General features: G+C 44.5%; 1 protein-coding gene across 1 annotated transcript in view; it reads left to right on the top strand.

Moving 5' to 3' along the window:
- Positions 1–18,062, top strand: part of LOC102424833 (neuron navigator 2-like) — a gene marked incomplete at its 3' end in the record, with an annotated part of 207,039 nt that overhangs the window by 83,323 nt on the left and 105,654 nt on the right. The window contains exon 3 of the mRNA XM_023758154.1: positions 3,193–3,246. Within this exon, the coding sequence (XP_023613922.1) occupies positions 3,196–3,246 (51 nt within the window). The remainder of the gene's footprint in view (positions 1–3,192; positions 3,247–18,062) is intronic.

The raw sequence follows: 18,062 nt of genomic DNA, 5'->3' as shown, positions 1-18,062 counted from the left end.
GAATTCAGTCAGGGGTGGAAAACCTGAAACTATCCTGAAGAATCTAGGCAAACCCAAATTGTGGAACATTCTATTAAAAACAAAGCTGGCCTGTATTGTTCCAGAACATCAGTGCTGTGAAAGACAAAGGAAGCTGAGAGATCGTTCAAGACTGAGACATGACAGCTGAATGTACTTTGTGGTCCTGGCCTGGAATGAAATGCTATAAAGGACATTTTTTTTTACGTCAATTGACAGAATTGGAACATTGGAATTATATCAATGCTAAATTTTATAAATTTTCTAACTCTGCTGTTAGATAATATTCTTGTCCTTTGAAAATACATGCTAAGTAGAAGGAGCAAAGGACATGATAGATGTAGACTATAGAAAAATAATTCAGAAAAAGAGTGTGCCCTATAAAGAAAAAGGGATTGGGGGTGGGGGTGGGGACAGGGGAGAGAAAATGTGAAGGGATGAAGGAATTCCCTGTACTATTCCTGTCACTTTTCTGCAAGTTTGAAGTTATTTCAAAATAAAAAGTTAAAAAGAAAGTATCTCAATAAAGGCCCATCAATACTTGCAGGAAGGGAGATTGTCCCTTTAAGGGACAGCCTCTCGATAGGCCCTGGAGGAGTATTGTGCATAATGATTAAGGACTTGTGGTGCTATGAGGACTGACTCATGATTTTGAGTGTGTGTGTGTTGCGGGGTGGGGGGGAGAATCAGGGAATTTGCCTATAAGGAATTTCCTATAAGCTAAACTTGGAGTCAGTTAGGGTGGAGTTACTAGGTGAAGCAGTCAGGAAGGGCATTCCTGGTGGAGGAAACCGTGTGTAAAACAGCTGGAGCATAGAGTCAGAGGGTCAACAAGGCAAAGTCAGGCAGGGTTACCCAGTACCAGGCAGTGAGTTCTGAGCTTTAGCTTCAGTACAAGAGCCAATGGTTGAAAGAGCTGATTTTCAGGTTGGGGAATGACTTAAAGGAAAACCTTAAATGCTTTTCACAGACACTGCTCCTATCTAAGTCTTAATCTATTCCACCTGGAGGTGGGCTTCCTAGATAGGGGGGTTATTTGGGTCTCCATTTTTCCATCATTGCCATCCGCCCGTGAGGCAGAAATGGACCTTTGCTGCCTCTTTGTGTCCTTCCTTTAGTGGCCGAGGGCTGGGTCTCTCTGAGTTCAACCTCTTATTAGTGTGATTACCCTCCTAAGTCATGAGCTGCCCAAAGCCAGCAGTTGCCATCGCGGTGCCATCTCCATGAGTTAGTAGAAAGGTTTATGAGGCCAGAATAAATAGCACGAATCAAGAGGGAGAGACAGCTCCCCTTTCCTGCTTACATCTCTGTCCAAAAGGATACCAGAAGGGGCTGGATTCAGGAAAGGGGCAGAGGCAGGAGAACAACAAGAAAGAGGGGAGAGAGAAGGAGGGAAACAGGATGAACTGAGAGGATTGGAGAGAAGGAGGAAGCCAAGACCTAGAGGAACAGCTTTCCTGTTAGAGGTGAAGAGAGCTGATAGCTTATTTTCTATCACCATCTGGGCTGCCTCTGAGCACAACTAGGAAATTCGAACACGCAGGAATGTACCGTCTTTCTCTTGATGACCTACTAGCATTGAGTGATCTTGGGTAAGTCACCTGCCTTTCTGGGCAGCCAGCTTCTCTCTTTTCCCCCATACATAGGACCATGAATGGATGCATGGGCTGGTGAATTGCTCGGAACTTATCAGAGGAGATCTTTGGAAAAGTAATGAGTTTGATGCCACTTTTCTTATTTAAAAAGTGCAGTAATGCTTTCCAGTTACTAAAGTGTTACCTTGTGTGCTGATAAGTTACTACATTAATGGGCTAAGAATGTACTGAACTGCTGGGATGAATAAATTACCATTGAATGCTGGTTGTAATCACAGTTGAGGACTTTGGGGACCAATGCCTTTGCATCTGGTTATCTGCTTTGGGGCTGTAGCCAAAGACCCCCTACAAGATTTAATAAATTTGGCTCTGAAGACCAAGTTCTTCTTCCTTTTTACTAGCAGAATCAGAACTGCTATTATCACTCTAAGTATTTATGACAACCTTGGACATACTTGAGAATTTAAAGGAGAAGTCTTTAAATTACATGAAATTGGAAGCCAGGATGTCCAAGACTTGCTTTGCATTTTTATTCAGTGTTTATTTTGAGTTTGGGCTTAGGTAAGCATGTCTACCATTTCTGATAGCTACCATTTATAGAACACACTGTGTGCTAGGCACTGTGCTAAGCATTTTACTGGCATTATGTAATCTATTTCTCATAGCTCCTCCTGTGACATAGATAGCATGAGCTCCATCTCATAGATGTGGAAACTTTAGCCCAGAGAGGTAGAGTGACATGGCCAAGGTCACACAGCTGGGAATCTGTAGAGGTGGGATTCAGACGGGAGTATCTGCCCCTAGAGCCAGTGTCCTGACCTCCACATGTACTGTTGTTTTGGGGCAGCTGCAATCACAAACTCCATCCTCAGAGATATCCTGGGCTCATTCTGCAGGGGGTCCTCCACACTTCACCATGGGAGACTGCCCCTTTCTTCCCTGTTATTGGTATTTGATTTCCAGTTAACTCAGTGCACCCACTTGCTTTCACTTCTCTTACTAGGTAAAAGCTACTATGACTTCAAGAGTATCACAGATCTAGTTTGGACTTACCATGGCACCTTGGATGAGCCGTTTTTAAGTCTCACTCTCTCATTTTCCCTGTTTGCCAGCAGTTGGGAATAGGATTATTAGTAATCCTGTTAGTATAAAGCAATGTTCGTATTTCTGCCTAAAGATGGGGTGACATGATATCATCTATCGCTTTTGTGCCCTGGAGCTGAGTCGTAGCTAGACTGATCCACTCTGAACCAGCCCGTCTTTTGTGGGGAAGTTGCTCTTGCCTGTCTGAGAGCCTAAAGCACGGTCCCAGTCTTAATTTCCACGACGCCCCATTGCTCCAAAACTGTCGTCAATGCAGTTGTCTCTGCTTTAGATGATGACCTTGGCCCAGCTGTCCCTGGAGGACGGCAGCTTGATGACTAAGTCCTAAAGCTTGCTAGATGCCTCTCAGTATTTCACATGCCTGTGCTGATTGGACAAACCCAGTCTAGGCCTTAGGACTTGGTTGGCCTCAAGGGTCCTGAACATCACGTTTCCAAGTGTCTGTGGTGGTGATTTATTTTTCTGACTTTTTCAGCAAATGAGAAGATTGAAGACATCAAATGGCTGTCCGAAGAACAGATCGCAAATGGTAAGTGGTACAGGGGTAGAGAGTGCTGGTGTCGTGTTAGCCCTGCCTCTGAATGATATTGACCATCTTGAAAACATTCACGCCATAAGCTTTACTCTGGGGGATTATATTAATAAACTAACAGCCATTTCCAAGTAGCCACGGTCTGCTCTTCTGACATTTGTTGGCATTTACTGCAAAATGGCTGTGATTTTTATGTAGATGGTAAGACAGCAGCAACGAAATATGGTGCTTGCTCTTAGGAACAAACTGTGCAGAACTGGTGCAAACATATGCTTGTTTAGAACTTGGACTGTTCTGACTTGCTCTGGTTCCTTAAAGACCCACAGCAATTTCTGTTTGTGTATGAAGCTGAGGCCTGGATGAGGCGGTGGTATCTCGCTACTCAGAAATGAAGGCATGTGGTCTGATTCCCTTTAAAGGTTAGAACAATGTGAAATCAGAACTGTGACGGGAAATGAATTATATGCAGATCATTCTCAACGTAACCTTGACAAGTGATATTCCCTCTGCTGTGATGTGCTTGCTTAAGCTCTGATATTAAAGCTTTTTTTAAAGAATCTTTTAAAATCTATTCTTTGCTTGTTGCATGTTCTGCATGTAACCATTGAATTAAAATTCATCATCACTGTCGAGTTGAGAAAACATTAAATTGTGATGCTCTGAGTGCTTAGCTTTTCCCTCAAACATGGATATTTACACAAAGGATGTATATTATCAGAGTCTGTTAATAATGCTAATGCCTGTTTAATATGAAGGTAGCAACTTAAGGACAACTCTCCGCTCGCCACCCCCCCCCCCCCGCCCCCCAGACATTAATTTGCTTCTAGAAATCTAAAAAAAAAAGGATAATTTGTTTTCTAACCTCACCTCACTCCAGTTGAGTAGGCACAATTTGATAGTCTCATTCCAGAATGCACTAAAATGACTTGGGTGCACTATCTAATTTCCTGAATTGTTATTATCCCAATGAGTTGGACAGATAGCCTGTTCAGTCAACTTTTTTTTCATGTACACAGCTTTTCATAATAGAGAGGGTGAGTGTGTGTGTGTGTGTGTGTGTGTGTGTGTGTGGTGGAGAAAAGTCACTTTTCAGAGTACATTCTGAAACATATTTCTTTGTTTTATTGTCCCATTGGAGATTGTTTCTTTTCGTTTGATCCAGAGAGCAACCAGTCCTTACATAGGAAAGTGTGGCTGCTTTGACTTTTGGAAAAGCGTGGCTGCTATTTTTGCTAGAGCTACTGCAGCTGTCTAGTGTATTAATAATTGAGAAAATTTGGAGGCTAGAAGACTTAATTTTAGTGCAGGCATTTTACGCATGCAGTTATATCTTCACATGGAAGAGATGCAGTATTTCCTCCTGGGGTAGATGTCAATGCCTGCATCCCAGCTCAGGCTAATGCGTGTGTAGAACTGACATTTGAAGGTAGTGAACCTTTTATTCTATTGGGAACATTTGTATTTTCTGCACCTTCTACTGGAGGTGTTGTCTGTTGTAAAGTCCACTTTCAAACTTATAAAATAAGATTCTCAGCCCAGGTTCTTTTGTAAAAATTCAGTTGTATATGTTAATATCTTATTTATAAACTATCCTAGTACCAGTGCAATTTTGTGGTTTCTCCATAACTCTTTCAGCTGTGGAAGTGCTGTTTTGTTTTATGGACTTTTTTTTAGAATGCAAGGATATAAAAATTCTATAATTGCCTGTGGTGATGAGTTCCAGCTTAGGGGCAGGGAGGCAGACGTGGTCTGGTGGCAAACGTAGCAGAGAACACAGTTCAGCTACAGGATGCGAGTCCAGGAAGATGTAAGAACCCCCACCACAGTCATTCCACTCTGTAGGAAATGAGAAGGATGATGATAAGGACAACAGGGCCATTGTCCTTTCCCCTATATTACAAAACAGTGACAAATTCATAAGGCAGAACTGGCCTGGGGCACACGGGAAGTTCTTATAGACAAGCCTGGTGTTGTTCTGGCTAATAGGACACGTGTGTGTGTGTGTGTGTGTGTGTGTGTGTGTGTGTATGTGTGTGTGAGAGAGAGAGAGAGAGAGAGAGAGCATATAGAGTGGAGCATTTCTATTCTTGGGAAGCACAATTTGAGAATATAGCATAGTGGATGGGCCACCGTTTCTAGATTCCTAGGTTAATTTAGGCCTTTTTTAGAGTGGCTAATGATAAAGACGTGTTGTTTGCTGAATGTTGCTTGTTTGGAGGAGTCCAGAGGAAAAGGTATGTGGAGAGCATCGTGCTGATAAAAGGAAGGTGACGCACAATGAGTTGAGAAGGTGGGGAGTGTACCTGTTGGGAGAGTAACTGTCAGTCCCTTGAAAATAATCAGCATGGAGTTAATGTGCTCACTCTCTAAGAAAACAGAGCATCTTCAGGGCCCTTTAATGGAGCCAAGGAAAAGCAATTTCATCCCAGAGCAGGAAAAATGGGTGTTATTCCAGTTACAAGAGGGGAAATTCACTTCATCAGCTTACCGGTGGGGAGGAATGTGAGCTTTGATTTTGTAGTGGGAGGCACAAGCCTGCACCTCTGCTCCAAACCTCTCACTTAACCTCCTCCTCCTGACGCACCAGAGCCCAGGCTCTGTTCCCTGGTCTGACTCCTGCACTCCAGGCTCTGCTTCGAGTCCTGCTCTGTATCCAGACCATGGGGACGTAAAAGCAGAGAGTTGTGGCATGTGGACTAGATTCCAGGCGTCTCAGTGCACAACCCTGGGCATGACATTGCATACTTTTAGCCAGTCAATTGACAAACATTCACAGAGTGCCAGCGAATGCCAGGCACTGGGCTAGGCCGAGGGAATACCCTTGGTGAACAACATGTGATTCCTGCCCTCAGGGAACTCAGTGATGAGTAGGCAGGAGACCAGAGGACAACGAAAACAACGGGACAGTGCAGCTGTTCCCACAGGCTCCTGTGCGGGGCACTGGGGCCCATTCCACCGCAGGCACTGGGGAGGTTTTAGCATAACTTCTAAGGGGCGAGTCTCAAAGGCAAGAGGGTTTGCCACAGCAGGGTGATGGGTGGACAAGCATTCCCATTTCTGGAGAATCAATTTCCCTGAGGGTGTCACAGACCTTGCTGGAGAAGGTTTTGCAATATCTTTTTAATGATCCTCCCCAGTGCTATGAGCTGTGTCTGGTGACATTCTCCCTGCCTCCCAGCAACATCAACCCTTTGTCATGTTGCATCCAAGGTGAGGGCTGAGGCATGGACGAGCCCAGAGTACAACAGACCCCACAGGCATGGTGGTCTTTTCAGACCCAGCACAAGCCTGCATTCATCCCTGCTCCACAAATTGCCACAGCTCATAGATCAACCCCCATTGGACCCGGGAGCAAAGTCTTCAACAGGAAAATAACCATCATCAGCTCCTGTGGGTAGGAGTTGAACCAGGGGATCTGGAAGAGGAAACCCCTACCTGGTGGGAAATGGTGGTTAATATTTTTAACATCAGCTCTAATGTGCCTCCACACAGTGCTTTCAGGATTACCCACTGGATCCTCCCAACTCTGCTGTGGCCGGCATGGCACTCCCCACTTTGGGGTGAGAAGATTGGAATGCCGGGTGGCGGAGGGCTGTTCCCGGGCAGAGGCAGAGCTAGGATCATTGGCATCTGTAACTCTCGAGCGCCCACCTCCCAGCCCTTGTGAAATAGGACTGTGACCCTGACCGAAGGGCAGAGGCGTGCAGTGACTTCCCTCTTCCCAACAAGCTTGGTCTCAGCTTATGTCCTTTGCCCTGTTTCAATCTGACCTAGATTCTTTGGGCGCCAAATTCTTGGAGATGGAACTGCAGAAACAACATTCCCCTCTCCTGCCCCTTCCCTGCTCCAAATCAGTCCTTTTGGCCTTTAATAAGTTTGTGTGTGCGTCAGAGCTGGTTAACTGTTTTGTCTGTTTAGCGTTGCCATGGCAACCTAGGGGCATCCTTTTGGCTTTCCAGTGGTGTGTTCAGCAGAGTTATGTGTTCGTTTGGAAGGAGAAACATTGCTTGGCACTCGGCCAGCCAGTGCTGGGGCGGCCTGCCTTGCTCCTGGAACCCATGGAGCTCCGGGACATGGGCTCACTTTGGGGCCTAGGGATGGCCACTGCAGGGGGTGGTTTTCTTTTTAAATCACTATTATTCTGAGTGGCTTGGCTTTCTGCTGTTGATTGGGAGAGGTGCAACGTTAGCAAGGCCTGCTGGCCCTTTCCGTGGAAAGCCCCAGGCCTGTTTTCCCCTCTGGCTGGCTGACCTCAGGCCTGGAGTCATCTGGGGCCTCCTGCCCACCTGCTTCCTCCTGGGCTCTCAGGGAGTCCTCCTGCCTCCTTCCCTCCGTGCATCCAGATTGGGGGCCAGCCCGGGCTTGAGAGCCAGACAGGCCAAGTGGGAGTCCCTTCTCTGCTAGTCTGTGCCTTGAGCTAATTATTTAACCTTTGGAGCCTCTATTTCCTGCCCTATATGTGGGATTGATAATAATATGTAGCTCATAAAGGTTTTGTGAGGACTAATGAGGCAATGAAAATGATAATAATGGTTAGTGATAATTACAATGCTACAATATAACTAAAGCCTATAGAGTGTTGGTTCTGTGGCAGGTGCCATTCTAAGTGCTTTACATATACCCTCTTGGTTCATCCTCCCAACAGCCCTTTTAGGTAAGTGTCCTTATTATCCCCATTTTCCTAGCATAGGGTCAGCACTCAGCCCATGGCAGTTTCCATGGTGACGATGGTCTTAGTAGTCATTCATTTGTTTGGGGACATGGAACCTCTTAAAAATTTGAGAAGAGTCACCAGCCCTCTCCTCCCCATGTGGCACATACCCCAGAATTTTGCACACAGCCCGAGCAGATCACGATTCCAGAGGCCAGCCCATGTGTCCCCTGGGGCTCCATAGACCCCTAAGTTCAGGGCTCCCGCTGCTGAAGGCATGGCTCTGCTCCCCACCCCGTCCTTTCAGGGGCTCCTGTGGAAAATGCCAGCACCCGAGTTCTCAAGACAATAGGAGTTTGCACTTCAACACAGAGAAGGACATGTCTGTGGTTTGCAAACTTCTATTCCGTGAGCAGAGTCCCTTCCTGCCCGCCCCCCCACCCCAACAAATAAAAGCATATGTGGAGCCCATATGTGAGCGTGAGAAAAGAGGAATTGCTGCTATGAACAGGAGTAAGTGGCTCAGGGCAGAGCCATCTTAGCCTCTCCCTTTGTCCTGCCCACCCCTCCTCACTGTCACAGGTGCCCCTGAAGTCCTCTATCAGAAGGCCAGAACCTGGGAAGACACAGTGCGATGAAGCTGGGAAGGAGCATGGGCACCCCGGTCCTCAGGTCCCAGTGCTGCTCCTGGATCCAGCCCACGTTTCTCTGGTCCAGAGTCTCCTCTGTGAAAAGACAGACTAGGTCTGTGGTCGGCAAACTGTGGCTCGTGAGCCACATGCGGCTCTTTGGCCCCTTGAGTGTGGCTCTTCCTAAGCCTTAGGAGTACCCTAATTAAGTTAATAACAATGTACCTACCTATATAGTTTAAGTTTAAAAAGTTTGGCTCTCAAAAGAAATTTCAGTCGTTGTACTGTTGATATTTGGCTCTGTTGACTAATGAGTTTGCTGACCACTGGACTAGGTCTTCCTTTCACCTCTGATCTCTGGGTGCTGCAAGGCATGATGGCTAGAGCATGGGCTCTGACGACTGACTGCCTATGGTCTGGAGCATGCTCCTTAGGCTGTCAGGGTACCAGTTTCTATAATGGGAATAGTAATAGTACCTGCCTCACAGGGCTGTTGTGAGGTTTCAGTGAGAAAACTTACATTTCTGAGCACTCACAATGCACGGAACATGTTAAGAGCTTTACCTAATTATTAGTTATTCCCCAAAGCAATCCTCTGAAGTAGATGCAATTATTGTCTATATTTTGCACATGGAGACTGAGGCTTTAAAAGGTTACTTTTTGCCCCAGATTACTCACCTAGGAAGCAGAGTTGGAGCTGGAACCCAAGTCTGTCTAGCTTAAGAGTATGTGGTGTTCACTGAGTGACAGAGAGAGGGTGAAATAAGAATAATCTTCGCCTCACGAATCCCTGTTCTCCTTACTTTTCATTTGTGGATACAGCAGAATCAGCTGGGTTTAGCCAGGAGTTAGCAAGAAGGGGGGAAATTGATTATTTATGGAAAGGACCCAAGTTGGCCTGTTGATGGGAACTCAAGAAAAAGGGCAGGTGGCCCTTAGCGAAAGGCAGCTTATTGAGATGGCCGTGAAGAGCCTGGGGCTAGGACACCAGGGGACACAAAAGACAAGTGGCACCTAAGTATCTCCACGGAGCCTCCTGGGCCAAGGGAAGGCTGTCTGCAACAGGATCAGGTTTCTGGGCCCAGTGACCTTGAGCCCTCCCAACAGCTGCCAGAAAGCCAGCCACATGCCTGGGCAGTGCCTGAGATCCTTGGGCAGCTGAGGTGCTTCTGCCCTGGGCCCCTAGGCCTATTTTTACATGACCCTAAGGGTGCACATATGTTACAGCTCCAGGAAGGCATGAGGTAAAGCCCACAGGCCACTTCGAATTTAAAGCAAAGTGGAAAGTGTCCAGGGCCGAGATCAGCAGGAAGCACCCACTACTTCCTACTCAAGGTGATATATTCACCATCACTGCCTTTCAAAGATGGTGACAACCTCCACATCTGTCTCTCTGCCTCCCTGGTCACACCTCTATTTAACCCCATCACTGATTCCCCATTTCCTTCTCCAAATACTTGACCACACAAGAGAGGGAAGGGCCTTCATGATCCAGTTACTATAATCTCTTGCCACTTGGCCATTCGGATTCTATACTGCAGACATACTAGAACTTGGGGTGCCCCAAGAAGGCTGTGTGCATTCATGCCTTTGTACTTTGTGACATGCTGTCCAGTCTGCCAGGAAGACCTTACAATTGTCCCACCTAGATATCGTAACCTTTAATATTCAGGTCAATTGTTACTTGAAGTACTTGAGATACTTAGGTGCCACTTGTCTTTTGTGTCCCCTGGTGTCCTGTGCCTGCATTTCTCATAACACACTCTCTTGTGGTTGTCTGTGTACTTACATTTTTGAAGGAGACACCATGTCTTTCACCTGGATGTCCTGAGTAAGCACCCATGACTTGCATGACTGGCATATGTAGGTATTTAACAAATGTTGGATGGGTAGATGGGTGGCTAGAAAGACCGTGGAGGGAGCTGCCTGGACTTGGCCATGTGGCTAGAGGACTGAAACATACCATTGTTCTCACATCATTATCTATAGCTGAGCAGTGATTTGAGCAGTGTGTATTAGCTTTGTAGTTCTGTATGGCCTTTAAGCAGTGAATATTGAGCACTATTCTGAAAGTATCTTTCCTTCTTTTAATTCCTTTCTTCCTTGGTTTATCCAGAGGACCCAAATAGGACATTTCAGTTAATTTTCAGTTTATTGACTTTTTTCTGTTACTTGAGGTAAGCATTTTTAGACATTTTTATAGTTTCCAGAAATTAATATTAATAATAAAAATGGCAAAGCACTCTTCTAAGTGCTTTATGTGTTTTAACTCATTTTATTCTCATAGCAACCCTGTGGAATGAGAAATATATTCTGTTCATTCCATTAAAGGGTCTGGAGAACTTAGACCCTGATATCTCTGCTGTGCTCTGTGCTCTGTACTCTGCCAGGGGCTGTGAGTCATGCTAAACAACATCTTATCTTTTCCCCTTCTGCTGGAGAGCCTAGGGTTATTGTCATTGGCCCCAGTTCTGTCCATGTTTTTATATAATAACTAGAGGCCTGATGCACAAAATTCGTGCAAGAGTAGGCCTTCCTTCCCCTGGCTGCCGGCACTGGCTTCCCTCTGGCACCTGGGACCCGGGCTTCCCACTCAGCCCCAGCTTTGTCCAGAAGGTCATCTGGAAGGTCGCCCGGAAGGATGTCCAGTCTAATTAGCATATTATGCTTTTATTATTATAGATAATGATAATAATAATGGCAAACAGTTATCATATACACTTGTAGCTGGGCACTGTTTCTGTTTTAGACATTTGACCTGCATTAACTGATTTTATCTTCATAAAACCATTATCATTCCATTTCACAAATGAGGAAATTGAGGCAGAAAAAGGTTGAGTAACTTGTCTGAGGTCACACAGCTACTAAGTGACAAGCAAGGTTTGAACCCTGGAAGCCTGGCTCTAGAGTCCATTCCCTTAACGGTTAGGCTATTCTACATATAAGGAAATCAGTTGAAGAAGGAAAAAATGCTGACTGTGATGTGGAGGTACAAAACTTACATTTGTTATACTAGCCCCTCATATAGGTGTGGGCTGAGCCTTGGGATAATTTATTACATCATGGGAAGCAGATTTGGGATGAAGAATAAGCATGGACTCTGGAATCAGGCAGATCTGGACCTCACATACTGGGCATGTGTGCTGGGCAATTGACTGACTCGAAGAGTCCTTTTCCTCAGCTGTAAGAGGGGGATAATAATGGCAGCTGCCTCCTAGGGTTGTTGGAGGGATGAATGAGAGATGGCACAAAAGGCACCTGGCATAAACCTTGCTCATGATGAGTGTCCTCTCCATGGTTGTTCCCTTCCCTGCTTACAAGTCACATATACTCTAACTATTGACTTGTGCATTAGAAGGTTTTCTTCATGCTCAGAAAGTACGCATTCAGTGGGGTAGGCTAAACAATGTGCTGCAATCCCACCCCAGAATGTTCACCTCCTAATCCCTACAGGAACCTGTGAATGTTACTATACATGATAACAGAGACTTTTTAGTTATAATTAAGGATTTTGAGATGGGATGACCATCCCGGATTCTCTGGGTGGGCTCAATGTGATCACAAAGATACTTGTAAGAGGGAGATAGGAGAGTGAGAGAGAAGATGTGATTATGAAAGGAGAGAAAGAAAGAGAGAGAGAGAGAGAGAGAGAGAGAGAGAGAGAGGCAGGCATTGGAAGAATGCTATTTGGCTGGCTTTAAAGATAGAGAAAGGGGCCACAAGTCAAGGATGCAGGTGGCCTCTAGAAAGATTCCTCTGGAGCCTTCAGAATGGATGCAGCCTGCCAACTCCTTGATGTCAGCCCAGTGAACTGATTTTGGACCTCTGATCTCCAGAACTATAAGATAATAAATGTATGTTGTTTTATGCCACGAAGTATATTTTGTTATAGCAGTAGTAGGAAACTCATAGGCTCAAGGATTCAAACAAAGTAACCTCTACTATATTAGATGGTAAGCTATCTGGGTTTATAGCAGAGGTTCATCTTGCTACTGTGGGGCCTTTGGGTTTTTAAGCTGACTGCAGGTTGTCTCCATTGTTAGAACTCTTCAGAGAAGAGTCATTGTAGAGAAGCAGGGAGGACAGAGGCCCAGCTTTGCCTGTATTGTGAGTGGCACTGAGCTGTCATGTGAGTGGCAAGTGCGATTTCATCTGGTAATTAGAAGTGAATAGCAGGTATTCCTGACCTCTTTGATGCAAATGTAAACTCACATGTGGGTACTATGTTTCCTAAGAATGTGTTTGTCTTGTAATTAATATGACATATGAATAAATTTTGTGAGAGGTTTATCATCTATACTGTTTAATAATATCAAATTTTTGTAATACATGTAAGTGGTTTTTTCATCTCTTAGTTCAATAAAAATTTCCATCTTCCCAGCACCTGGTGCTAAATACATGGGAAGTGCTAGGCTAATGCTTCTTTGATGAATGAGCTAAACAGTTAAGGGTCCAGCTATCCAAGAGCTTCCTAGAGAGTGCAGTTGATGTTACGTATCAAATTTTAATGTCAAATACACTATTTACTTTTTAAATGCTTTAGAGAAACTTGAGTCATCCTAAGCCAAGAAATTCTCTCAAACTAGTCTCTTCTCTCACAATTTTATATTTTAACTTAGTCACCAAGGTGTCTGGAAAAGATACCAAAATGACATTATTTTCATTAACAAGTGAAGTGTTTGGTTTGGCAAAGCCTCCAGCTATGCTTCTCCAGCTTTAGTGTGGAGAGCTCACTAAGAGGTTGCTGTGTCCCCCCTGATTCGGTAACTCTGGGGAAGAGCCGGAGAATTTGCATTTTTTTAACAGGCTCTTGAGTGAGGCTGATGCTGTTGGTCCGGTGACCACATTTTGCCAACGTTGTCTTAGAGCCAAGTACAAAAAGCCTCTTCTGAGACATGCCTGCAAAAACATGCATTTAAACTTACGTTAGTTTGCAAAGTTGTTTAAAATGTTTTTAATTTAACAAGGTTGCTAGAGGGATTGTTTAAATTTAACTAAATATTTTGAATGAGCCCATCAGTTGCTTTTTGGAAAGGTTAGGATGCTTTGGACATCCTCTTGTCTGGAACTGTAGGAAGATCTAAGTTGGTAGGTCTGAATTGTGCATGTGCTCTTGTCTGAGGGTCTGCATGGGCCCCTCTACCCTTTCCAGCTCCCTTAACCTCTGTGACCCTGGGTCCTCCATTGAAAAACTGCAGTGATAATCCTTTAGCTTAGCACATTGTACTTCACTGTCTGCATCCCACTAGACATTAACTTTTTTGAGGGTGGGGTCGCATCTGTCCATCTGCCCACACCACCTGGCACCTGGTAGATGCTCCAAGATATTCCCATCACACTTACCTTGGGACTGAGGTGTTGTTGTGAGTGGCAACATGGTGTCAATAAGGTTAAAGAGCTTAGCAAAAGTGAGGATGGGCAGGGGGAGAATAGCTACAAATCTTGAGCTGAAAGAGAAAATTGGATGGTGATTTAGAACCATGTAGATTATGGTTTAATATCTAAGCCATCTGGGCCTCACGCTGGGATCCACCTCCCTGCATATGTCTTGATGGAATTCTGATGGTTCAGGCTAGCATCAAAGGGGTGTCTTCTGTATGTGTGTTTATTTTAATTTATTTTTCATGAAACAGAATTAGCAATGAATTCCTGTTTGCACTTTGTTAAGGTATGGTTAGCCTATGGCGTCTGCATGTTGGAAGCTGATCAGTAGGTGAATGTGTGAGCCAAGGTTCCCACTTAAGCAAAAGGTAGAGAGTGGTGGCCAACAAGCTTAGTTCGGGTCCCTTAGTTTAAAACAAAAACAACAACTAAACAGATGCCAATAGTTAGATGAAGATCCATATACCTCATAAAAATTGTTCTTCCAAGCTTTTTAAAGAAAAGATCTGATAACCTGGCAACCCTGGGTTGTCACTCCCCAGGCAAAAGTTGGTGAAAAATAGGTAGCAGCTGCCCCTTTAGGTGGGTATGGGGTGTGTTTGTCATGCTCCCCACCATTCCCTATTGCCTTATACCCAGACCATTTCAGTCATTTGTTACCTCCCTGCCCCCTGCACACATTTGAGGTTTTTCAGCCCCAAGCTATTCTGTTTTTATAAGTGTCATGAATTTCCTCAGAAATCATAAGCACTGTCATGTTGGCTTGAAAGATACCTGTTTTGGGAACATTTTGAGTTTGAAATAATGCCTGTGTTTATATTGCCTTAAATATCTCCTCCTGCACCTGAAGATTTAAAACACTGTAAAGAACATAAATATCTTCCACAAAACATGTCCAAAGGATGTGCGAGGAGCGACTTCTTCCTCTGTGAAGTGTCCTTTGTCCTTTTGATGTAAAGACTGGATTTGGTTTGGATGGATTGGTTACTTGCCTTGTCACACTGCTGAAGGACAAGGGCAAGGACAGTGACCAAAAAGTGGTTATTTTTCTCCAGCATTAGTGAAACTCTTGCTCTTTGGTTGTTCAATCTCCATGTTTATAACTTTAAAACATTTTCCATTAAGTGTTCAAAGTCCAATTCTGCCACTTTACAACTGCGATTTCAGGAAGACACTCTGTGCCTCCATTTCCCCATCTCTAATGGTGAAAATGAACTGAAATAATAATGTATGGAAAATAATCTAGCCCAGTGCTGTGTGGTTTTTTAAGAGTGCAAATACTAGTATCTTTTGAGGCCTTTATAGGTTTTCAAGAAGGAAATCAGTATACCCATTTTACTGAAAGGAAAACTGAGGCTCCAGGGAATAAAGTACCTTGCCCAAAGATAGCCAGGAATCTCTTCTCCTCCGCTCACAATGCAAATGATAGCACTTTGACATGAGTTGGTTTTTCCTATGGAGTAGATTTGATGGGTGACAGGGATTCCCACACTGGCGTGAGCATGGTAGCAACCATGTAGGGTTGGATGGGGTGGCCAAAGCAGAACCAAATCTCATCGTTCTCCCACTTTCCCCTGTAGGAACAGGAAGGCCTGTGGAGAAAGGCATGCAACCTGGGTTTCCTTCAATATTGTAAGGATAACCTGCTACCTTCCATGGAAGTTTTGAGATGAGTCAACTTGGAATTAAACCTTCCCCGGTCCCCATCTGCTTCTATAAGGGGATTGTGCAGAAGAAATCCTAACTGAAGCTAAAGCAAAAAGCTTGTAGGAGTTAGCCTGCCAATGAGGGTTTCTTTAAAAAAAATTTGTTTTGTAATCCTCACTCGAAGATATGCTTTTAATGATTTTTTAAGAGAAAAAGCGAGAGAGAGAGAGAGAGAGAGAGAGAGAGAGAGAGAGAGAGAAAGAAACGTATTGAATTGTGAGAGAGAAACGTCAACTGGTTGCCTCCTGCATGTCCCCTCCTGACTGGAGTTGGTCTCCTGCATGTACCCTGACCGGGGATCAAACCCACAGCCTTTTGGTGTGCAGGACAATGCTCCAACCAGTGGAGCCACCCGGCCAGGGCAATGGGGTGTTTCTTTTAACTTGATCCTTTCTTCTGTATGTCACCATCAGGCTTGCAAGACTCCTTTGAGAGAGCCTTGCAGAGATTTTCTTCTGAGTTTCAGAATTTACTGATGCTTTGTCTATAAATGACTCCATTTTTATAATCACCCAGCAGTTTAATTGTAGCCTTTAGGAGGAGGGTGTCTTCCTAACACATCGATATATAGGTAGAACCGTATGAAATAGCCCACATTTAGCCATGCTTTACTCATAACAATTGCCATTTTATCTGGTTCAACTGAATATTTGACAAAGATGGAAATAGTAACAGAGCTTAGCATTATGTGACAAGTGAGAAATTGTCACTATTTCCTCACAGGTGCATCAGATATCTTGTAGCTTGGGAAGCTCAAGATATCCTGTAATAGAAACCTTCCTTGTCTAGCTTCTTCTCTTCCGGTGGATTTTGCCATACCTTTGACATTCCAGCTATGGCAGTAAACAGAGCTGAGAATGATTTTAATATTAATCACATTCTTAATTATCTTTAATCTTGTATAATTCTGGATTAGTTAGAATGTAGCTCTTTGCCTTGGTCAGAGATTTTAGAATATGAAACTATTTGCCAAATCTAGTTTCTTGGTGTAAAGTATTTTGTTTACTACTTGCAAAAATCTCCCAAATTATATATTCATGGTCAACAGTGGTCTAGAATTGGGGTTCAGCTCTTTAGCCATACCCACAAACAGCTTTTGAGATACAAAAACAAAAAAAGAACAACACACAAAAACAGATACAGATAAATGTGTGTGAAAAGTCCTAGAGGTGCCTGGCATATAATAATCACATACTCATTGCTAGAACATCAGGAATTGGAGAGAGAAGGGAAGGGCAATATTGAGTTACATCTTCTGTGGAAATTAACACTATGGCGTGACAAACACAGGCAGAGGATGACGGAACTGTCATCTTCATTGGAGCTGTTGCCTTCATTGGAGCTGTTGCCTTCATTCCCGCTGTCACCACATGGGGAGGGCAAAGTCTTGCAGGATTCTGAATTGAGTATTAAACATTCAAACTTACCTGCTTGGCTTTGCTTTCCTGGTAATCCATGCTTCTGGGACGTGCCTTGCACTTCCGTACCTGCTATCCCTGGAACTGCAGAGTAGAAATCCATGAGCAACCCAGAAGACCCATGAGCTACGGACAGTAAACTGGCTGAGCCACAAAACTGAATTGCACAGCTTGTGTGTGGGAACTAGTCACCAAGCTGGTGAGCACGTCTAGCTCTTGGCCTTCGTCTACAAATTACCCCATTCCCTTGTTCCTTTCTGTGTATTTGTTTTGTGGGTGAAATGATATGTTCTAGTGGTATTTCCAAAACTGAGGATTCACTGCACTCTGGGGAATATCCAGGATCTGCTGTTTCGTTTTATTTTGCATTTATATTCTGCTGTCTCTTTGTGGTGGCTTATGGGTTCCAGCACGTACACATGGCAATGACTCAAAAAGAGCCTCGGCCTTCTAAAAAGAGCATAGTGAGTCAGTGTCAGGCTTGTCAGGCTTACACCTACAACTCGGTAGGTATAAGTTGGCGCTTATCACGTTTGTGAGCTATGTTTGGTGGAGCGATACTTGTTTACAGTGCGCCCTGCCCGGGAGGCTGGCTGCTCCATGAGAGAAGGACCACGCTGTTTTCTCACCGCTGTTTCCCCTCCTCCTAGAGCTGCCTTGGTGTGAATGAATCAGTATCTTTTCAAGAGAGGGGTTGGTGAGGGGCAGGTATGACATCGGGTGATGGAGAGGCCCCAGAGTCCTGGACAGCAGCGCTTGACAGGAAAGCCAGGAGCAGGAAAGGAAGGCAGCCCAGAGGAGCTGGTCTAATTCTCTGTTTTCCAAGGGTTCAGCCCCAGACACAGCTTTGGGCATGTCATGGCCTTAGAACTATTCCTCAGAGACATTCTCATCAAAAATGACAACACAGTACAAAAACTGCCGGTGATTGGATCTTTCTTAGCATCACACTTATATCCTCACAGTTAGTGACAACCCTACTCTACACATTGGTTGTTATAATGCCCATTTTACACATTAGCCCAC

This window comes from Myotis lucifugus, unplaced genomic scaffold (assembly GCF_000147115.1).
Source record: "Myotis lucifugus unplaced genomic scaffold, Myoluc2.0 scaffold_124, whole genome shotgun sequence".
NCBI classification, from domain to species: Eukaryota; Metazoa; Chordata; class Mammalia; order Chiroptera; family Vespertilionidae; genus Myotis; species Myotis lucifugus.
Note: the sequence above shows the minus strand (reverse complement) of the source record. Positions and strands in the feature narration are given on the sequence as shown.